General features: G+C 36.0%; 1 protein-coding gene and 1 non-coding gene across 2 annotated transcripts in view; both read left to right on the top strand.

Moving 5' to 3' along the window:
- The window catches only part of MIB1 (MIB E3 ubiquitin protein ligase 1), a 136,364-nt gene that overhangs the window by 70,610 nt on the left and 43,821 nt on the right, over positions 1-21,933 (top strand). The window contains exons 11-12 of the mRNA XM_054460356.2: positions 9,463-9,660; positions 13,356-13,507. Coding sequence (XP_054316331.1) covers positions 9,463-9,660; positions 13,356-13,507 — 350 coding nt within the window. The remainder of the gene's footprint in view (positions 1-9,462; positions 9,661-13,355; positions 13,508-21,933) is intronic.
- On the top strand, positions 11,484-11,688 carry LOC129019189 (small nucleolar RNA SNORA73 family). Its single transcript, XR_008495535.2, has one exon. It is a non-coding gene; the product is annotated as a small nucleolar RNA SNORA73 family (small nucleolar RNA).

Genomic DNA, 21,933 nt, shown 5'->3' on the forward strand with positions numbered 1-21,933 from the left:
TGGTCTCAAACTCCTGACCTTGAGTGATTCGCCTGTCTCAGCCTCCTGAAATGCTGGGATTATTGGCATGAGCCCCATACCTGGTCAGAATTTTTTTTTTTTTTTTATTTGATACAGGGTCTTGCTCTGTTGCCCTGACTGGAGTGCAGTGGCGTGATCATGGCTCACTGCAGCCTTGAATTCCCAGGCTCAAACAATTCTCCCACTTGAGCCTCCCAGGTAGCTAGGACCACAGGTGTGTGCCGTCATGCTTGGCTAATTTTTAAAAAATTTTTGTAAAGAGAAGGCCTCACTATGTTGCCCAGTTTGGTCTCGAACTCCTGAACTCAAGTGATCCTCCTGCCTTGGCCTCCCTAAGTGTTGGAATTACAAGTGTGAGCCATTGCGCCCAGCCTCTTTTTTCCTTAATTGTACTCACATATAAAACAAACAGTTAGTTAGTACTATAAGCATGGTATAATGGGAGTTGAAGTGAGTCTTGGTAGTCTAGATATTTATAAATAATGTTTTTTTTTTTTTTTGAGATGGAGTCTCGCTCTGTCGCCCAGGCTGGAGTGTAGTAGTAGTGCGATCTTGGCTCACTGCAAGCTCCGCCTCCCGGGTTCACGCCATTCTCCTGCCTCAGCCTCCCGAGTAGCTGGGACTGCAGGTGCACGCTGCCACACCTGTCTAATTTTTTGTGTTTTTAGTAGAAACGGGGTTTCACCGTGTTAGCCAGGATGGTCTCCATCTCCTGACCTCATGATCCACCTGCCTCGGCCTCCCAAAGTGCTGGGATTACAGGCGTGAGCCACTGCACCCAGCCAAATAATGTATTTTTAAGTTTGCAAACTGACTGCTAACTAGAACGGTGAGATACGTGGGACTTTTACCATATTCCTTATTTGGATTTCCATTTTGTGCATTTTTTTATTTTAAAATTCATTATAAGCAGATGCAATTTGTAGAAGTGTGAAAAGAGATATTAATAACACAGTTTCCCAATTGGTAAAGGAAAAACTATACTGAAAAATTGAGTTAAAATATAAATATCGGCCAAGTGCAGTGGTTCACGTCTGTAATCCAAGCACTTTGGGAGGCTGAGGTGGGTGAATTGCTTGATTCCAGGAGTTGAAGACCAGCCTGGGCAACATGGCAAAACCATGTCTCTATTAAAAATATAAAAAATTAGCCAGGTGTGCTGGTGCACAGCTATAGTCTCTTCTACTTGGAAGGCTGAGGTGGGAGAATCACCTGAGCCCAGGAAGCCCAGGCTGTGGTGAGCTGAAACTGCACCACTGCACTCCAGCCTGGGTGGCAGGAGTGAGACCCTATCTCAAACAAGAGTACAGCCCAAGACTAAAACAGAAGTTCATCAGAGTTTCATTTTTCTAGGATATAAGAATTAACATTGCCTATTAAACAACTATATAGTTTAATACATTGGTTCTTAGCTGGGGGCATTTAGGTTCCACAAGGGACATTTGGAAATGTCCGGAGGCATTTTTAGTTGTTACAAGTGGGTGGGTGGAGGAGGTACAGCTGACATCTAGAGGATAGAAGCTAAGGATGCTACTGAATGTCCTACAGTGCTCAGGACAGCTCTCACAACAATGATCTGGCTTTAAATGTCAGTAGTGCTAAAGTGGAGAAAATAGTTAATTTTGCAGATGCACTTAGATTTGTCATTCATAATTTGCCAGCTTGTTTATAAAGTGATTTGTTTTTTATTAACTTTTTTATCATTGGAAATATTAAACATATACAAAAGTAGAGATAATAGTATAATGAATCTTAGGTACCCATTGCCCCACTTCAATTAATACTCATGGCCAGTTTTATCTGTACACCTTTCCTCCCATTCCCCCTACTGAATTATTTTGAAAGTAGATCTAGGTAGATACCATATTATTTCATCAGTAAATATTTAATATGTATTCTAAAACGTAAGGGCTCTTTTAAAAAGTTTCTCACCTTTATCACACCTAAAAATATTTAAAAAATTTATTACACCTAAAAATGGTAATAATTGATTTTTTAAAATCTAATTTTATTAAAAGCTTTGGAGTTAGCAGAAGAATAAAGGAAATAATATATTTTGTTCTCTAGTTATCTCATTTGTTAAGCTTTCATTTTTTCCATCTGCATTAGGAAGTAGGCTCAAGAGAGTATAGATCAGGGTCTGCAAACTATAGCTTGCAGGCCATTTCCAGCCCTCCATCTGTATTGTAAAGTATTGTTGAAACACAGCACAGCCATTCATTTATTTACTGTCTGTGGCTCCTTTAGTGTGACAGTAAGGTAGCTGTGTAGTTTCGATAAGAGACTGTGTGGCCTGTAAAAAGTAAAATATTTACTTTCTGGCCCTTCACAGAAAAGTTGCTGGCCCGTAGCATAGATGACTATTGCAGAGTTTTTGGTTGATTTAAGCTGTTATCAAACAATTATTTGGTACATAGCATACCTTTGGAACATGTGATAAGATTATATTTTGTTTCCTATTTCCTTTTCTTAGAGAAACCTCAAAGAGCTGTTTTGGAAAGTTGATTGTCTCCATATATTGACCTACTGAATTCAGTAGGATTACATTCTGTTTCTTCTTTAATGTATAGGTAAAGGCATCAAGGACTATGATATCTTAGGTATGTTGATATAGGTGAGCTAATTTTGGATCTGCCGTGGACTCTATATTTTTTTCCCCCACTGATGAAGTATAATAGTAAAGGTATGGAGATTTGGATGGAAGATGAGTTTTTAAAAATATGTCTTTATTATGAGTTTCCAAACACAGTACATCTGCTTAAGTTATAAGGACATTTGGGGTACTTTGGGGTAGTTTCATCATTTAATTAAAAAAAAAAACTGTTTCAAATGGAGAAGATTAGTAGTAGGGAACAATACTAGACTTTGTCAGATAACCCAAGTTTTTTGGCTAGATGGACTAAGAAAAAAGAAGACTCAAGTTACCAAAATCAGAAATGAAAGTGGTTACATTACTACTAATTCTACAGAAATAAAAAGGATTATAAGAGAGTACTATGAACAATATGCCAACAAATTGGATAACATAGATGAAATGGATGAATTTCTAGAACACAAAACCTGTCAAGACAGAATCACGAAGAAATAGGAAACCTGAATAAACCTATAACTGGTAAGGAGATTGAATCGATAGTTGAAATTTTCCTAACAAGGAAAAGCCTTGGACCTTATGGTTTCAGTGGGGATTTCTGCCAAACATTTAAAAAAGAACTAATACCATTCTTTCTCAAACTTTTCCAGCAAATTAGAGAGGAGGGAAGACTTCCTAACTCATTCTAAAAAGCCAGCAAAACCAGTACAAAGCCAGAAAAAGACACTACAAGAAAAGAAAACTACAGACCAATATACCATATCAACATTGATGCAAAAATCCTTAACCAAATATTAATGAGCCACATTCAACAGCATGATAAAGGGATTATACACCATGATCAAATGGGATTTATTCCTGGAATGTTAAAAATTGTTCAACATAGGAAAATCAATTAATGTAATACACCACATTAACAAAATGATGGGGAAAAACTGCATAATCTTTCCAATTGACCAGAAAAGCATTTGACATAATTTAACACCCTTTCATGATAAAAACATTCAATAAACTTGGAATAGTAGGGAACGACCTCAATGTAATAAAAGCCATATATGAAAAACCCACAATGAGCATCATATTCAATGGTGAAAGACTGAAAACTTTTCTTCTAAGAACAGGGCAAGGATACCTGCTTTTACCACTTCTATTTAACAGTAATGGAAGTGCTGACCAGAGCAATTAGGCAAGAAAAAAAAAAGACATCCGAATTGGAAAGGAAATAAAAATTATCTGTTTGCAGTGATCTTAGTGAAACCTAAAGATTTCAACAAAAAAACCTTTTAGAACAAATTTAGCAGTTTAGCAGAATACGAAGTTAAAACACAGAAATCAGTTGTATATCTATACATTAACAATGAACAGTCTGTTAATTGAACAATCTGTTAACAATGACTCAGGAAATTGAGAAAATAACTCCATTTACAATAGCATAAGAATAAAATACTTAGGCATGAACTTAACCAAGGAGATAAGACTTATACATTGAAAACTATAAAATACTGCTGAAAGAAATTAAAGAAGACAGACAACTGGAACTACTTTCCATGTTCATGGATTAGAAAATTTATATTGTTAAGATGTCAGTACTACCCAGAGAGATCTACATATTCAATGAAATTCTGTCAAAATCCTAAAGATGTTTCTTCCAGAAATAGAAAAATCTATCCAGAAATTCATAAGGAATCTCAAGAGAGCCCCAAAAACAGCCAAAGCAATCTTGAGAAAGAACAGAAGTTGGAGGACTCACACTTCCTGCTTTCAAGACTTACCACAAGGCAACAGTAATCAAGACAGTGTATTACTAACATAAGGGTGGACATAAAGACTGATAGAAGAGAATTGAGAATTCAGAAATAAGCGTTTGCATTAGGGTCAATTGCTTTTTGGGGTCCAAGACAATTTAATGGAAAAAGAGCAATCTTTTAAACAAATGGTGCTTGGGCAACTAGATATATTCATATGTAAAAGAATAAAGTAGGAACCTTGCCTAACACTATATACAAAAATAAATTCAGAATACCTTAAAGATCTAAAAGTGCGACATAGAACTATAAACCTTTTTGAAGAAAGAGCAAAAACCTCACAGCATTGTATCTGCCAGTGATTTCTTGGATATGACACCAAAAGTACAGTCAACAAAGGAAAAATAGACAAATTAGACTTCATGAAAATTAAAAACGTGTATCAAAGAACATTTGTCAACAGAGAGAAAAAGCAGCCTATGAAATGGGAGAAAATATTTTCGAATCATGTATCTGATAAGAGATTAAAATCCAAAATATATATAGACTCTTAAAACTCTACATCAAGAAAACCTAAAAAACTCCATTTGACTTGAATGAACATTTCTGCAAAGACTATATATGAATGATCAGTAAGCACATGAAAAGATGTTTAACATCACTAATTATTAGGGGAATGCAAACCAAAACCACAGTGAGATACTGCCTTACAGCCATTAGGATGGCTGTTATCAAAACAATCAGAAAAAACCTATCAGTGAGGATGTGGAGGAATTAGAACTCTTTGCACTGTTCATAGGAATATAAAATGGTATAGCCACTGCTGAAAAGAATATGATAGTTGCACAAAAAATTAAAAACTGAATTACAATATGATCCAACAGTTCTACTTTTGAGTATATATCGCAAAGATTGGAAACGAAGTCTTGAGGAGGTATTTGTTCACCTGTGCTTTTGGCAGCATTATTCGTAATAGCTAAAGCATGAAAGCAGCCCAGGTATCCATTGACAGAAGAATGGATGAGCAAAATGTGGTATGTGCTTATAATGGTATATCATTAAACTTAAAAAGAAAGGAAATTCTGACACATAAGATCCTTGAGGCCATTATTCTAAGTGAAGTGAGCCAGTTACAAAAAGACAAATACTGTATGGTTCCACTAAGAAGTATAGATAGTAGTCAAAATCATGGGAACAGAAAGTAGAATGTATGGTGGTTTCCAGAGATGGGGGGGTAGGAGGAATAGGGTGTAGAGTTTCAGTTTTCTCAGTTTTTAATGGGTATAGAGTCTCACTTTTGCAAGATGAAAAAAGTTCTAGAGATGGATGGTGGTGATGGTTGCACAGTGATATGAATGTACTTAATATCACTGAATTGTACATTTAAAAATGGTGAAGATGGTAAATTTTATGTACATTTTGCTGCAATAAAAATATTAAAAAGTCATGATGGTTATTTAAGGATTGTATTCAACACCCATTTTTATTCTTACTAGTTAATAGTCACTGTGCTAGGTCCTGGAAATAAAGATGACTAAGACACAGTCATAGCCTCCAAGAAGCCCACAGCCAAGTAAAAAAGACTTCAAACAAATAATTATACTATAGTATGAGAAGTGGTATAATCAATTTGTGAGAGTCAGGGGAAATTTCACAGGAGAAGTGATGCCTGAGCTGAGTTTTATAAGATATCTAGTCTCCAGTCCAAGAGGGTGACAACAAAGAGCATTCCAAGTCTAGGGAGTAGCATATGAAAATATATAGGATCCCTTAAGTTGATAAGTTGGAGCCTGATATCTGAGGGGACTGTGGCAGCAGGCGAGGCTGGAATGGTTCACAGACGTAGGTCTCAAAAGAGATTTGTTTTATACATAGTAGAGAGACATTGAAGAGGTTTAAACATAAAATTTGTGTTTTACAGAAAGAATTATGACTTTGGTGTGAAGAATAGATTGGGATAAGAAAGTGAAGGGAGGTTGAGTTGTGGTAATCATCCAGGTGAGTAAGAATGAAGGCCTGAATTAGTTTGTGGTAGACTTAGAGAAAAGAGAATAGATATGAGCATAAATTGAGGAGTAAAAGCTGTAGAGTTTGGTGCTTGCAAATGGAGGCTCACAGAGAGGAAGCAGTTGACTGTGACTTACAGATACTGATTTTGTTGACCATATGGTCTGTAGTTCTGTCAGCTAAGATAGGCAATACTAAACAAGAGCAGGTTTTGGAAAATGGAGAGAGAATAGGGCAGGGGGATAGAAAGAAACACGATCAGTTTTAGATTTAATTTGAGGCCTCTTTATGAAATTCTTTGAGATAATCTTATAGAGGTTAGCTGTAACATTGTTCCTTAAAATTCTCTTTTGGTACTAGGAACAGGACAGGCACATGAGCTGTGTTTTAGGTTTATTTGGAGTATTTAAGATGGATTCAGAAGAAAGCAACAAAACTTACAAGTTAAGGTTTTATTATAACTGCAGTTTTCTAATTTAGAAGAGAAACCTGGAAGTAAATTTAATTATATTTAATTGTAATTTTCTAGTGTGCATGTGTATTTTCCATAATTTAAAAATTGTTCTTATTTATTTCCTTTTGACAAACATATCAGAGTTTTTAATTCTTTGGTGTTTATTTTTATGTAAATTATTGACAGCCTGCATTAAGTGTTTCAGTAGTGATTTTCTAACAACGATACAGTGTTAGTAGCCTGATGTTCCCTTTTTCAATGGAAGGTGAATCACAAAATAGGGTTAAAAACTGTAACAGAAAAAAAAAAAGACTGGAAGGTGGGAAGATCTTAAGTCTAGGATTCTGAATTATATGTGTTACTAGAGAGATTAATTTATATATACATGCATATATATCTTATTTTTGTTTTGTTTTTTAAAACACTTGTTTTTCTGGGATGTTTAAATATAATGCTACTCAGAGGCACAAGAGTTGAGAGAGGTGCCAAATCCTAACCACAAGACCACCAGGGAAAAGGCACAAGAGTTGAATCTTAAATCTTACATGTGGTTGTTTGCCAGTTCCTTTCTCAAAATTGATAGGTAACAAAAACTGATTCAGCTGGAAATATCAGTAAGGTAGAAATATCCCTGAGTTGTAGTTCCCTACCATTTCATAAATGATTGTCAAACTGTTGTGGATTCCTACATGAGTGCTTTTACCTTTAATACCTGTTTGAGAAAATCTGCAAAGACCAAAAACTACTTTGAGTTCTGTAACTGTTTTGAATGAGTGCATTTAATCAAAACAGTGTTTATCTGTGTTATCTTTGAAAGTAGTTCAGATAATCCTGGGTGCCATATGGATTGTCAAACCTCTTGCAAAACTAGGGAGTCCACCAGGGGCTGGCACAGTGGTATTGGGAATCAGAAACCATTGCTCTGGATGGAGAAAGTCTTAGAGTACCAGGATCAGGGACAGACACATGATCTTGGTGGGTGTTAAAATTTGCAATGCAGTATTGGAATAAATGCAATACCCTTATACCTAATACCCTTTTCCATCTGCTTCTGGCAAGGCAGTGAGACTTCTTTTCATGCTTTTTGGTATAAACTGTGTATACTACCTTCATGGCACAGTGCAGGCAGTTTTTCCCCTTTATAAAGTACTTTCTTTTAGTTTTAAAAAATTTAAGCAATTGGATCTTTCCTGCCTTCTCATTTCTTCAGAAATATGTCTGTTACAGGAGGTGAGGCAAATCTATTTGATTCTTCTGAAATAGTTTTGGAATTTTTGATATATGGAATTTTGGTAGTTTATGCTTCGTTTTTATCTTTTAATGGTGTATTTAATTTTTTTTCTGTTCTCGAATATACAGAAATATGTATGCTCATCACTTAACCAGTTTTAATGTGTTGATAAATTGCTCCCCATTAAAGCCAGTTGAGATCACATTGTTTGGCATTCTTTTTTTTTTTCAATCACATAACTCATCTTAGTTTACTTTTTGTGTCATTGAAAAGTCTTTGTAGGATGTGCACAGTGGCTCACACCTCTGATCCCAGCATTTTGTGAGGCTGAAGTTGGAGAATTTATTAAGGCCAGGAGTTCAAGGCTGCAGTGAGCTATGACTGCCACTGCATTCCAGCCTGAGTGACAGAACAGGACCCTGATTCTTTTTTTATTGAGAGGCAGTCTTGCTCTGTCACTGAGGCTTGGAGTGCAGTGGCCCAATCTCGGCTCACTGCAACCTCTGCCTCCCGGATTCAAGCAGTTCTCCTGCCTCAGCCGCCCGGGTAGCTGGGATTACAGGCATGTGCCACCATGTCTGGCTAATTTTTGTAATTTTAGTAGAGACGGGTTTTCTCCATGTTGGCCAGGCTGGTCTTGAACTCCTGATTTCAGGTGATCCGCCCACCCTGGCCTCCCAAAGTGCTGGGATTACAGGCGTGAGCCACTGCGCCCGGCCTAGGATCCTGATTCTTTAAAAACAACAACAACAAAAACGGTCTTTGTAAAAATTTTTAAATGGCAAAAAAAGTTGGCTTACCATCATAGCTGATAAATGAGGAATGCTGAAAGTTCAAACTGTTGGTCTGATATATATATCTATAAAATGTGTATATATATATAAAAAATATATATATATACATATAATGATCTAAGTTTATCATTTATCTTTGGGAGTTAATCACTGTTCAAGTCAGTTTCTAGGTTTTAAAAATTTTTTTTATAGAGGCAGGGTCTCACTCTGTTACCCCGGTCGGAGTGCAGTGGTGCGATCATAGCTCACTGTAACTTGAAACTCCTTGGCTCAAGCAATCCTCCTGTGTCAGCCTCCCAAGTAGCTGGGACTACAGGTGGGTGCCACCATGCCTGGCTCTCTCTACAAAACAGGATCTTGCTATGTTGCCCAGATTGGTATTGTTGGAAATCTTACTCAGATTTACAGTTTACTTGGCCTCAAGTGATCCTTCTGCCTTGTCCTCCCAAAGTGCTGGGATTACAGCCATGAGCCACTGCACCTGGTCAAGTTATTGTTATTTTGTTGTTTCCTATGTTTCCTTTTCTCAAATTAATCTGCTTCTTGGTATATTATTATAGCTTCAAGTTTTTTTTCTTTCTAAAATATTCACTAATTCAGATTTCAATACTAATGATTAGGATAAAGATGGTGATAGAGCAGTTCACCATGCAGCTTTTGGAGATGAAGGCGCTGTTATAGAAGTACTACATCGAGGTAGTGCTGATTTGAATGCTCGAAACAAGCGCCGACAGACACCACTTCATATTGCTGTCAATAAAGGTCATCTTCAAGTTGTGAAGACTTTATTGGACTTTGGCTGTCATCCCAGTCTCCAGGTAAAACCTTTAAAGAAACACATCCTGCAGGTATTGCTAGGATCCTATTAAAGGGAAACATTACGTTCTATGGTAAGCATTCCTTTGTTACCGTTCTCATATGGTCATAGTAAATGATACCAATGGCATAAGATGTTGCACAATTGGCAGCTATTTCTTTTTTAAAAAGTTTTTTTTTTTTTTTTTTTAAAGGAAAATGCCAATAGATTGGGTTTAGATTGGGCAGGGAGAATGGGGACTTCTTTGTAAAAATATCAGCTTATGAATGGATTTAACTTTATTGATCATGACAGTGAGCCTCAACAGCTTAAAGAAGTGTAATAGGCTATATTTCATAATAGTTACTTCATAACTATTTAAATTATTTTAATTGTAGCTTTTATTGTAGCTTAGGGACTTTGAATAGTCGTTAGTGTAATCTTCGGAGATTTTCTGTTTTGGAAAATGTATAGGATTTTAGAGTTGATTTACAGTAGGATCTAATTTTTGAAGCAATGGTTGCCTAAGAAATGATTATCCCCAGCTACAGTTTTATAACCAGATAAATTAAACCACAAATATATGGAAAATGCAGTCTGTGTCCATTATCTACTTAGTTTGGTTGCTAAGCAGCTTGTCTTTTGTGCATCGATTTGATTAAAGTTTCTATGCTTAGTAATTTTGTAGCTCCTGAACCTAATTTGCCAACTTTTAGGTTCCTTAACCGAATAGGCTTGAAACAACATGCTATTTTTAAATAAAAATGTTTCCTGAAATACTATTTGAATATGTAAAACATAATTTGTTTCCATTGGAAACTCAATAATGATTTTTTAAAAAGTAGGACAGTGGTTAGAATCGTAAGCTGCTTGTAGTTTAGATAATTTACAGCATCCAGGAATTGGTTGCTGGATTGGATAGATCTCAGAGAAGAAATAAAGAAGAACAGTAGTAGTGGGAATGAGGGCTTGAGAAGAACTGAAAGAACAGATTTTGTTCAGCTAGATAGTTATTAGAAACTAAGGTTTTTGAAGTACAGCTGTTTTGGAACTGTTGGGATCTGGAGTATGTCCTTGTAAGTGGGAGGCAGGATTGGAGGATGAGGGAAGAATTGGGGAGGTGTTAATCTGTAAAGAGAGGTGATTTATACCTGCTGACGTTTTTTGTCTGAAATGGGAGACAAGTTCATCTGTTGAGAGTGTGAGTTTGGGGTGGCAGGTAGGGAGAGTAATTGAGAAGAGTGATAAGGACTTGGGGACCTGCAGAAGGGTGTTCCAATCATGTTAGAAGCCCGTTTCAGGTTGAACACTACAGATCTTTAGTGCCACCAGATACAGGAGTAGAAGGTAGATGGTAGATGGTTGGATTGAACTTGGGTTAGGAATTTTTTTTTTTTTTTTTTTGAGACAGGGTCTTGCTCTGTTTCCCAGGCTGGAATTCAGTGCCGTGATCATGGCTCATTGCAGTCTTGACCTTCAGGGCCCACCTCAGCCTCCTGAGTAGCTGGGACTACAGGTGTGAGCTGCCATGCCTGGCTAATTTTTTGTAGAAATGCCCAGGTTGGTCTCAAACTTCTGGGCTCAAGCAGTCTTCCTGCTCCCCCCTCCCAAAGTCCTGGGATTACCGGTGTGAGCCACCATGCCTGGCAGGAATTCTTTATGTAGGTGGATGAATATATTCCTGGGATTAGCAAACATTTTCTGTAATGGGCACAAATAGTGGCTTATTGGCTTTTGCCACAGCTGTCTAACTCTCATTGCAGAATGAAAGCAGCCGTAGATAATACATAAATGAATGGGTGTGGCTGTGTTCCAATAAAACTTAATTTACAAAAACAGGTGGCTCCAATGGGTAATATCCTGGGATATCATTTTTTCTAGGCTCTGTCCACATGGCATAGGGGAGCATAGGGCTCTGCCCCATGATGTACAGTCCCTTTCCACAGCATTGGAGATGAAGCTGGGTCTGGTGTTTGCACTATCATATTCCTGTAGCTTCTCAGAATCCTGTGGACAATGACTGGGGAGACAAACCATGCAGGAAATATGTCTAGTAAAAAAGAATAAAACAAACAAAAAACAAGTGGCAAACTGGATTTGGGAACTGTAGTATATGCTGTAGGCCAGGTTATATATGACTTTACTGAGAATAGCATCTGTGAAACTATGAAAAGAATGAAATCTAAATTATTCATGTATGTACATGACTGCTAATGAATAAAAACTTAGTGCTAAGTCAATTGATAAATGTAAAAAGTAGTCAGCTTGAAAAAATGGTAGACTGATATTGCTAAATTTTAATTTACAATTGTTTTACCTTTGGCTAACTAGCCACTTTCCTGCCCTTTGAAAATGCTTAGATTAGTGTTCCTCACCTGTGACTGCACAATATATTCATCTGTGGAGCTTTGAAAAATTACTAATGCCTCACTCTCACCTCTAGAGATTTAGTATGGTGAACGGCCTGGACATCAGATTTTTTTTTCTCTCTTTTTCTTTTGATCTGTACAACAGATTTTAAAAGATCTCCCCAGCAGGTTCTAATGAGCAGCCAAGGTCGAAAACCGCCGACTTTCAATTCATTGTTATGGTGTAGGTTTGGTATGGAATTTCAGGGTATGACAATTAAGGCCATTTTAAACTTATTAAATTTGAGGGGCAGCTTTTTCACTTCATTCGTTTTTGTCATTGGTTATATTTGAGGCTACTTCTTTTCTTTTCTTTTTTCTTTGTAAAGCTTCAGCATGTGCTAGGAGTGGTCGCTCATGCCTGTAATCCCAGCACTTTGAGAGGCTCATGTGGGAGGATCACTTGAGCACAGGAGTTCAAGACCAGCATGGGCAACATACTGAGACCCCCATCTCTACAAAAAAAAACTTTGCCCGGCAAGGTGGCTCACGCCTGTAATCCCAGCACTGTGGGAGGCTGAGGTGGGCAGATCACGAGGTCAGGAGTCTGAGACCAGCCTGGCCAACGTGGTGAAACCCTGTCTCTACTAAAAATAAAAAAATTAGCCGGGCGTGGTGGTGGGTGCCTGTAATCCCAGTTACTTGGGAGGCTGAGGCAGGAGAATCGCTTGAAACTGGAAAGTGGAGGTTGCAGTGAGCTGAGATCGCGCTACTGTACTCCAGCCTGAGTGGAAGAGCGAAACTTGGTCTCAAAAAAAAAAAAAAAAATCCAGCATGCTTATTGTGTTTTCCAGCTAGATTTGAGTACATCTTTCCTTACTATAATGTGGCCAGTGTTTCTTGCCTGTATCTTTGTTTTTTATATTTTTGGAGATAGAGTCTTGCTCTGTCACCCTGGCTGGAGTGCAGTGGCATGATCATAGCTCACTGGAGCCTTGAACTCCTGGGCTCAAGTCATTCTTCTGCCTCAGCCTCCTGAGTAGCTAGGACTATAGGTGCACACCACCATGCCCGGCTAATTTTTAAAATTTTTTGTAGGGACAAGGTCTCTATATGTTGCCCATGTTGGTGTTGAACTCCTGGCCTCTGCTGATCCTCCCGCCTCAGCCTCCCAAGGTGCTAGGGTTACAGACATGAGCCAGCATGCCCGGCCTTTGCCTATATTTTTATAGTTTTCGCAGAAAGTGCTCTTTTATTGGTATTTGTTGGATGTGGTCTCTGCTTCTGTTTGCTTAGCATTTGGTATAAGTATTACTATTAGATGGGATGATTAATTGAAGAACTAATGAAAGTTTCTTTAAACTTAAAGGATTCTGAAGGTGATACCCCTCTTCATGATGCAATAAGTAAGAAACGTGATGATATCCTAGCAGTTCTTTTGGAAGCTGGAGCAGATGTTACCATCACAAACAATAATGGATTTAATGCTCTACATCATGCTGCACTAAGGGGAAATCCCAGGTATGTCACCCCTTACTATTTTAGGTGCAATTCAAAAATATTTTCCTACTGCTGATTCTCTTTTTCTGATACTGATGAAGAAATAATTTTGGCTATTTTAGTATTTTAAATCATTTTAAAGTTTTGTGAAAATTATGCCTTTATTTAGTTTTATATGATGATTATTTAGTTGTTAATCTAATACAAGTATTATGAAATGATTATTTAAGTTTATATTAAATGTGGATATAAAATATCAGGAATACTGGTTTCTTTCTAAAGATTTAATTAAAATGCATTTTATTTTGAGATTTATGTTTCTTCAAAATAATTATCTGGGTGTCCTCTAATTTCATGTTGTCATTTGCACGATAATTTTTTTTTAAAACTTAAGGCTAAATAAATATTAAGTTACTTAATTCCTTATTAATAATGTAATTAGTTATATAAACTTCTAGTGTAGCTATCCCCTCATCCATTGTTACAGCAATAGTATTCTACTGAAAAAAGTATTTGCTGGTTGACATTTGAGAAAGACTCCTTTTGGAGAATCACATTCTTTATGAAGGATCTGCAGTGTCCCACAGAATGGGAAAATGCTTAGCTTTGCTTAATTTAGAGATTTCCATTAACTCACTTTTTGAAACAACTTTACCCTAACCATTTTAGGAAATTCTTCATTAGATGTCTTCTGTTTATGTTTGAGTCAAACCTGTATACCTGGACTAAGAAAAATGTTCACTTTGATTTTCATTTTGATAATTTTATCTATTCTGAACACTTATTCTTTGGTTCCTTATTGTATTTTTATATCATGTTTCCTTTAGCTTCTTAGGATCACCACTAGAGGGTGACCACAGAAAACAAAAGGATTTTATTGCTACTGCTTATTGGTAACTGTAACAGTGGGTATATATTGTAGGACGAAATGAATGATCATATTGTAGATCACATCTTGATTTTTTTTCCAAATTGCAAATATTTGATCACTTCAGATTTTGGCATTGTGAAGGAGACAGTAGTATTATATTTTCCCTGCCCTTCAAACAGAAGATTGTGATAGCACTTACCACATGCCAGCCTCTGCAAAGTGCTTCACATGCATCATCTCACTTAATCCTTTCAACAGCTTTTTGGAGCAGGTGTTAATATCCTCATTTTACACATAAAGAATATGAGGCTTATAGAGATGAATTTAATTTTCAAGAACACATAGCTGATTACTGAAGCAGCTGTAACTTGAGCAAGGTCTACGTGACTTTAGAATCGTAACTGTCAAACCACTTTACATCACCTTTTCTGTATTATGGTCTGTCTGTGAAGCAAGACCAAAACACGTGGGCAAAGAATGTATCGATACCTCATTCCTCTTGCTACTTCATTGCTTAGAGTTATCTTTGCTCTCTCACCAATTCTTAACTTCCAACTAGTTTTAAAATTTTACTCATTCTACCAATCCTTCCAACCCATTCCATTCTGTTCCCACTGTTGCTGACCCAATTAAGTACTCACCACATTTACCTAGACTATTATACTATTCTTCTAATTTTTTTCTTTGATTTCAGTCTTATTCTTGATTTAAATTTTATACATTTACAAATTATCCATTCTGAAAAACATAGGTCTAAATGGCTCTCTTCCCCTGTTTCCCAACTTCAGTTTTTGTCTATTAACATAGAATACAATCTACACACTTTGGCTTGGCATTCAGACGCATATTCTGTGTGTCCTGTGTCTAACTTTATCTCCTGCCAATCCAATCCCTCAGCCCGCCTTGCCCATCATCTATTCTCCTTTCCTAAAATATGCTGTCTGCTTTCTTCTTCTATTTTTTGGAGCATTTTCTTTCATCGGGATGCCCCGTCCTGCTTCTTTATCTTAACCATCTTTCTTCGAGAGCTACCTCCTGTGTCATCGTTGGAATTATTTTGTTTGCTCTGTACTTCCTTGTTCTGTGTTTTTTTTTTTTTTTGAGACAGTCTTGCTCTGTCGCCCAGGCTGGAGTGCAGTAGCATGATCTTGGCTCACTGTAAGCTCTGCCTCCTGGGTTCACACCATTCTCCTGCCTCAGCCTCCCAAGTAGCTGGGACTACAGGCGCCCACCACCACACCCGACTAATTTTTTTTGTATTTTTTAGTAGAGATGGGGTTTCACCACGTTAGCCAGGATGGTCTCGATCTCCTGACCTCATGATCTGCCTGTCTCGGCCTCCCAAAGTGCTGGGATTACAGGCGTGAGCCACTGCTCCTTGCCTCTGTGTTCTTATTTATTGTACTTACTGTACTCTGCTTAGTGCTGTTTATTACTATGTGCATTTCTGTCTTTCTCTTAACATTGTGGGCATTCATATTCATCTGTTCATCCTACATATGCTCTAGCTATACAAGGCACTCAATAAATGTTAGTCTTACTTTGACAGTGAGGACACTGTTAAATATCACAAGATGTTATATGATCAATTACAAAATGAATTCTGTAGAGAAACTATGTTAGGAATTCAGACAGCAATTACTTCAGATTAGAATGGTCAAAAAGATTTTATTGAGAGAATTTAGGATTTATTGAGGGAATATGAAATCATAAAGTTTAGGATAAACTGAGAATTGAAGTGCTTAGGAAACATGTATCTTTTAAATATTTTGAGTTGTTTCATTTTTATTGAGAGTAGGCATAGTATTTTCAATAATGCTAAGCCTATACAAGGAAGAGAAAATTTACTTTTATTTTTTTCAATTCTTGCATAAATCTTGAGGGTTCCCCTGAAAATTTAAAACAGCACCTCTTCCAACCAGATATTTGGTGTCAGGTGACATTAAAAAAAAATGCTTTTATTCTTCAACAAAGTAGTGCTTCAGTTAAATCTACATGACTTCTTTATTCCTACTTCCTTAAGACATTTTTAGGTAGTTGTGACTATAGATTGCCAGATAGAGTGTGATTTTAATTGGACACTGAAGAGTATCAGAAGATGACACAACTTATGTTACCAGTTGTAATTGCAAATTGGGATGTTTTGAATTCTTTTTTTCATATCAAATTTCTTTTTCTTAAGGTTGATTTTTTCCCCCCTATACTGACCAGTGATGTCAGAAGACAGAAGGAACCATTTTTAATGTACTTGGAATTAAAAATAACAACCAGTCTTTTTGGCCTTCATGCTATAGAAAACCAGCTGGGTGTGGTGATTTACATCTGTAATCCCAGCGACTTAGGAGGCTGAGGCAGGAGGATTGCTTGAAGCCAGGAGTTTGAGATCAACCTGGGCAATGTAGCAAGACCCTGTCTCTAAAAAATTAAAAAATTAGGCTGGGCACGGTGGCTCATGCCTATAATCCCAGCACTTTGGGAGACCAACGCGGGCAGATCACTTGAGGCTAGGAGTTTGAGACCAGCCTGGCCAATATTGTGAAACGCTGTCTCTACTAAAAATACAAAAATTAGCTGGGTGTAGTGGTGCGCACCTGTAGTTCCAGCTACTCGTGAGGCTGAGACATGAGAATCACTTGAACCCAGGAAGCAGAGGTTGTAGTGAGCTGAGATTGCACCACTGCACTCCAGTCTGGGTTATAGAGCAAGACTCTGTATCAAAAAAAAAAAAAGAATCAGCTGGGTGTGGCATCACAGACTTTTAGTCTCAGCTACTTGGGAGGCTGAGGCAAGAATATTGCTCGAGCCCAGGAGTTTGAGTCTGCAGTGAGTTATGATCGTGCCACTGCACTACAGCCTGAGCAACATAGCAAGACCCTGTCTCTTAAAAAAAAAAAAAGAAAAAAAAAAAAGAAAACCAGATAGAGCACATTGTTATTTCCAGAACCTGATGAAGTGTCTAGATGCCCTATATTTTTGAAGACTGTCCTTTGAAGTCTCTATTTCAAAGGTGCAGATCAATATGAGTCTAGATTTCAAAGCTGATCTTGATGTTTCCTCATAGTATGATAGTAACTGAAACACATTAAGAGAAAAGAATTATAAAGCCATTTATTGTTGTCTTTTAGAATTCTGGAAGAGAATATAAATTTTCGCTATGAGACCCTGAGTACTTTGGTTGTGCTTTATAAAGTTTGAAGCATTTTAAGTAGAAATTACACCATGTTTTAATATAGTAGTTTTGTTTTTTTAAGAAATCTTAACTAAGAACAATGCTGTTTGTCTATTCTGATAGTTAATATTTATAGGCATGTTTTCATCTAGAGTTTAGCCATATTTATCATCTCAGTATACAAGTAAAATTTCGGATTTAAAGTAAGAGCAGAAATTATTTCTGCTGATAAAAGTGAAAACTGAATTTCTTTGGAGTAGCATAATCAGCATGTTACTTAGGTACTTTCTGTAAAGATGCTGCATTTTTAGCTAAGTTTTTAGAGCTCCCTTACAGGCATGAAAATAAATTAGTCAGCAGTATTCTCTGCAGAGCTGGCAAAAACAATCGATAGGTATTTTGGAAGTACAGATAACAATAATATAATTATAAAGTTTATATAGTATTTACAAATTTTTCTTGAATAGAAATTGAATGTGAAAAGTAAACGTAAAATATGACTGAATCACCTGATGTGATATATGTTGTTTTTAGGTTGGTACTAAGATAATTTCACAGGCATTTCTTATTTGCTTACTAATTCCTACAAAGACACATATTACAAATCTTACTGAATATGTGAGCAACTCATGGTTTTCCTTCTCGAATGTTGTGATGCTTTTTTTACTTTTTAAATTCTGAAATATGGTCTGTAAATAAGACTATGTTGACTACTTGAAGATTTGATAAGTTGTACTGTATTTTGGTGTTTAATGCTTTCCTTACAATTGTAAACATGCTGAGTGCTATCTACAAAATATAGCTGAGTCTATTCAGTAATAGGATACTTAGAGTGTGTTTTCTCTAATGTATGCTCATGCATCTACTCTCAAACACCATATGCCTTGTAATACACAAATGTACTTACTGTGACTGAGATGTAATTAATAGGAGGAAGAAGATCTTGAATGAAGTGATAAGATATATATTTATATATGTCTCCTTTTGCCCACAGTCTTTTAGAGCGTGATTCATTTTGAAATGGAGGAGTGGTCAAGAGTTGAGAATGTGTGAACATCTAGGTTTTTAAACTACTCTTGTCTTCAGTAATCTTCATTAATTGCTGAAATGTTTGTCTCTATTAATTAAATAATATTAAATTATCTATAGTTTTATTGCAATCATTAAGAAAATTATATGGATGTTAGAATAATTGTCACTTTTTTCCTTTCCTTCAGTTTATCCCCACTGGAGGAGAATATTGTGTGTATTTTTTTTATAAGGGACAAAGAAGACAGTGAGGAGAGTCATAGTATTTATTATTAGCAGAGTTCTTCATTTTACAGCTGTGAAAACAAATATGGAGAGGTGAAATATTTCATGAGTAAAAGTAGTGATGCTTAGCATTTTCTTTCTTTTTTGAAGACTAAAAACCTTTGATTCAGGGTCAGAAGAACTAGATACTGTTTTAAGCCTCTCCACAAGATATTCTACAATTTCATCTTTTTCACCTTACCTGCTAACATTCAGGTAAATAGCGGTAAAATTAAAGGCCAATACTATGGAAGATAGTGACTAAACATTTCTAGAGTGTTATATAATGTTATAGTTTTCTTTAATTTAAATATGCACACATCCATGTAAACCACACTGTACAATCCCATTATGTGTTCAGGTGGGTTTTAGGTGACCTTTCCAGATATTTTCTTCCTTTGAAGGAAGTTTTTGTTGTTGTTGTTATTATGAAGCATAGCCTACATTTTACTACCAGTTCTTTTCTTTTCTGAAGGATAAGAAATTTAATACCAAGAGACCATAATAAGTAACATTTTTATTTGAAATCCTTAACTCATCCATACATTTTTCATAAAGCTTTTTATATACATCTTTAACCATTCTAGCTTTTCCAGGTAGAATTAACAGTAACAAGTTATTTGATTATAATCACAGTCTGCATAATGTAAATAAGTATAAATTAGTTGACAAGTAATTGATATTCACAAATGAAAACGTTGGTTGTCCCGTAGTAATCAATGCATAGCTACAGCTGGTTGAAGGGGACCAAATCCATTGAAGAGGCGATTTGGTTCCATTTTACCAGCTCTAGCAAAGCATTGTAGTGCTGCTAGTTTGGAATCCAAAACAGTTAAATGCTTTTCATTGGTAAAATTACAGTCATGGACTTTCTACAAGTGTTAGAAATTATCATACCAATGCTTCAGTCACTGAATGTCAAATTTTCCATTTTGAAGTCACTTTCCTACTGTTTTCCTGCGCTTAATGGTTTAAAAGTCTTTTCCTTTTAACACATTACTGCATTAAGGAATGATCAATGTACGTCTTTGTTTTCAACATCTTTGCTTCTTTTTCTTTTTCTAATCTTGTCCACAGCCGAAGTCTTTGCTTAATTCTTACATGTAGACAATAAGCTGTTTCAAAACCAATAGTATTTAAAGGAACAAATAGACCTTGATGTATTTTAGAGTAATGTTTTCCATTTATCTCTAGGCAGTAAACCAGATTACTTAAGTAGTTAAGCTAAAAGGTTGGGGAAGAGTTCTGTTAGTCACCCCCTTCTACTGCCACTGCTTCTTTTAGCATTATAGTTGAGGGCTAATAGCAAATTGTTGATGGGTGTAGGAATATCAGTGGCCTTAAGAAAGTACCTCTGCCCTTTGATTTATAAATAGATCACATGTGTATTCAGTGTATTGCTTGGACTTGTGTTGAAAGGAACTACCATGCATGCCAGTTTTTCTTTGTTTTTGCTTACATAGTGTTACTAATCATAGCTTAGTAATTTAACTCTTTTAAAGGTCTATTTCCTTGACTAAGTTCTTTGTCATTGTGGGTACAGATTGCCTAGTTACTTCTCATTATCGCCTTAGTAATAGGTGGTTAGTTACAATCCATGAATACAAGTATTAAAATCTATCGTGTGGATAATACTTGAAAAATCAGAGTAAATTTTTGTTATAATGTGGTTTTACTGTTGATTTCAATGTCTTGAGAGGGGTGTCTTCTTGCATAAAATAAAAGTTTGATAAATTATAATTTGCCTATAAAGTTAAGTGCTCTCAGAGAAATAGAGTAGAGAAATATTCTTTACAGTTACTATTTTAAACTAAACTGGGAGGTCAACGCTAATTCAGGCAGTATGCAAATGACTCTCACACTAAGTATATTCTGCGTCTGTTGGTTGGTAAGTATCATACTGCTGGTGAAATTAACTACAATTCTTTTTCATCATTTTTTCTAGTAGAAGTGAAACAGGTGTTAAACTGCCTGAACTTAAGTGCTGAAGATAGCAATAACACTGGCTTCTATTTTTACTAGTTATATGGGAGCTGTTTAGCAGATCCAGTTGCTCAAGTGTGCTTTTGGATGGCAGTTCAGTTTCATATACTGGCCATATCGGGGCAAGGAGAGGCCATGGGAAAAAAATAGTACAGCATTTGATAATGTCAGCATCTGTTATCCCTGTCAGGGAGACAGTTGAAATGTTTGAGTTATACCAGTGTCAGCAGATGCCCAGAGTTTAATATGTACTCAGTTAAAAATGAACAGCTGATCTAAGTGATAGATGTGACATTTTAGAGTGATTGAAAATACTCTTAGATAAGTTAAACTCGCAAGCACCAGAATCAGCATATAATTTTACTTTTAAAAATGAATAGCCTGTCATTTTATTTTCTAAGGATTATTTACATAGTCTTAATATTACAGCAAAGAGATTCCTAGTTGCTGGGATGTTTGAGAAGGATTGTTAAACAACTTGTATACCTATAGAATGACCAATATAACTGTTTATTATAAAACACAAGTAGAGTAATACCCTTTGAGTGTTTTTATAGAAGAGCCTCTACTTTTGAGGTATATATTTTGAGTTCTTGGTATTTAGGACCTGTACAGGTAAAGTTACCAAATAGAACATGAATCATTGCCATTCTGTTTTGTGGATGATCAGAAGGGCTATGCTTATGTGAGTTAAGCTTTGAACTAATTTCTTTGAAAGTGTAGAATTTTAAAATTTTGTGCTTTTCATAATTTCCAGTAAACATGCAGTAACACATATGATGCCATGTGTAATAGTCATTCTCATTCTTTATAATCTGATAAAATGAAAATCATCTTTGTATTAACTAGTCTTATTAAACAAAATGAACTATAGTTAAACTTACAGTCATTTCCATTCAGTTTCTGATACAAAAAATTTAAAATATTATGCTTTTATACATGTGTAAATATTTCAGTTGAAATAATACTTTTAGTAAGAAATGGTTAGAATATGTGAATACTACTCTTTCTTTTTTTCTGACTTTGTCATTAGTAGCTTAAAACAGGTACTGCTTATAAATTTTGCTAAGAGCATTATTTGGAATTTTTTATAAATAATATACAAACTGCGTGAAATAAAAGTATTTTGAT

This window comes from Pongo pygmaeus, chromosome 17, assembly GCF_028885625.2.
Source record: "Pongo pygmaeus isolate AG05252 chromosome 17, NHGRI_mPonPyg2-v2.0_pri, whole genome shotgun sequence".
Lineage (NCBI taxonomy): Eukaryota > Metazoa > Chordata > Mammalia > Primates > Hominidae > Pongo > Pongo pygmaeus.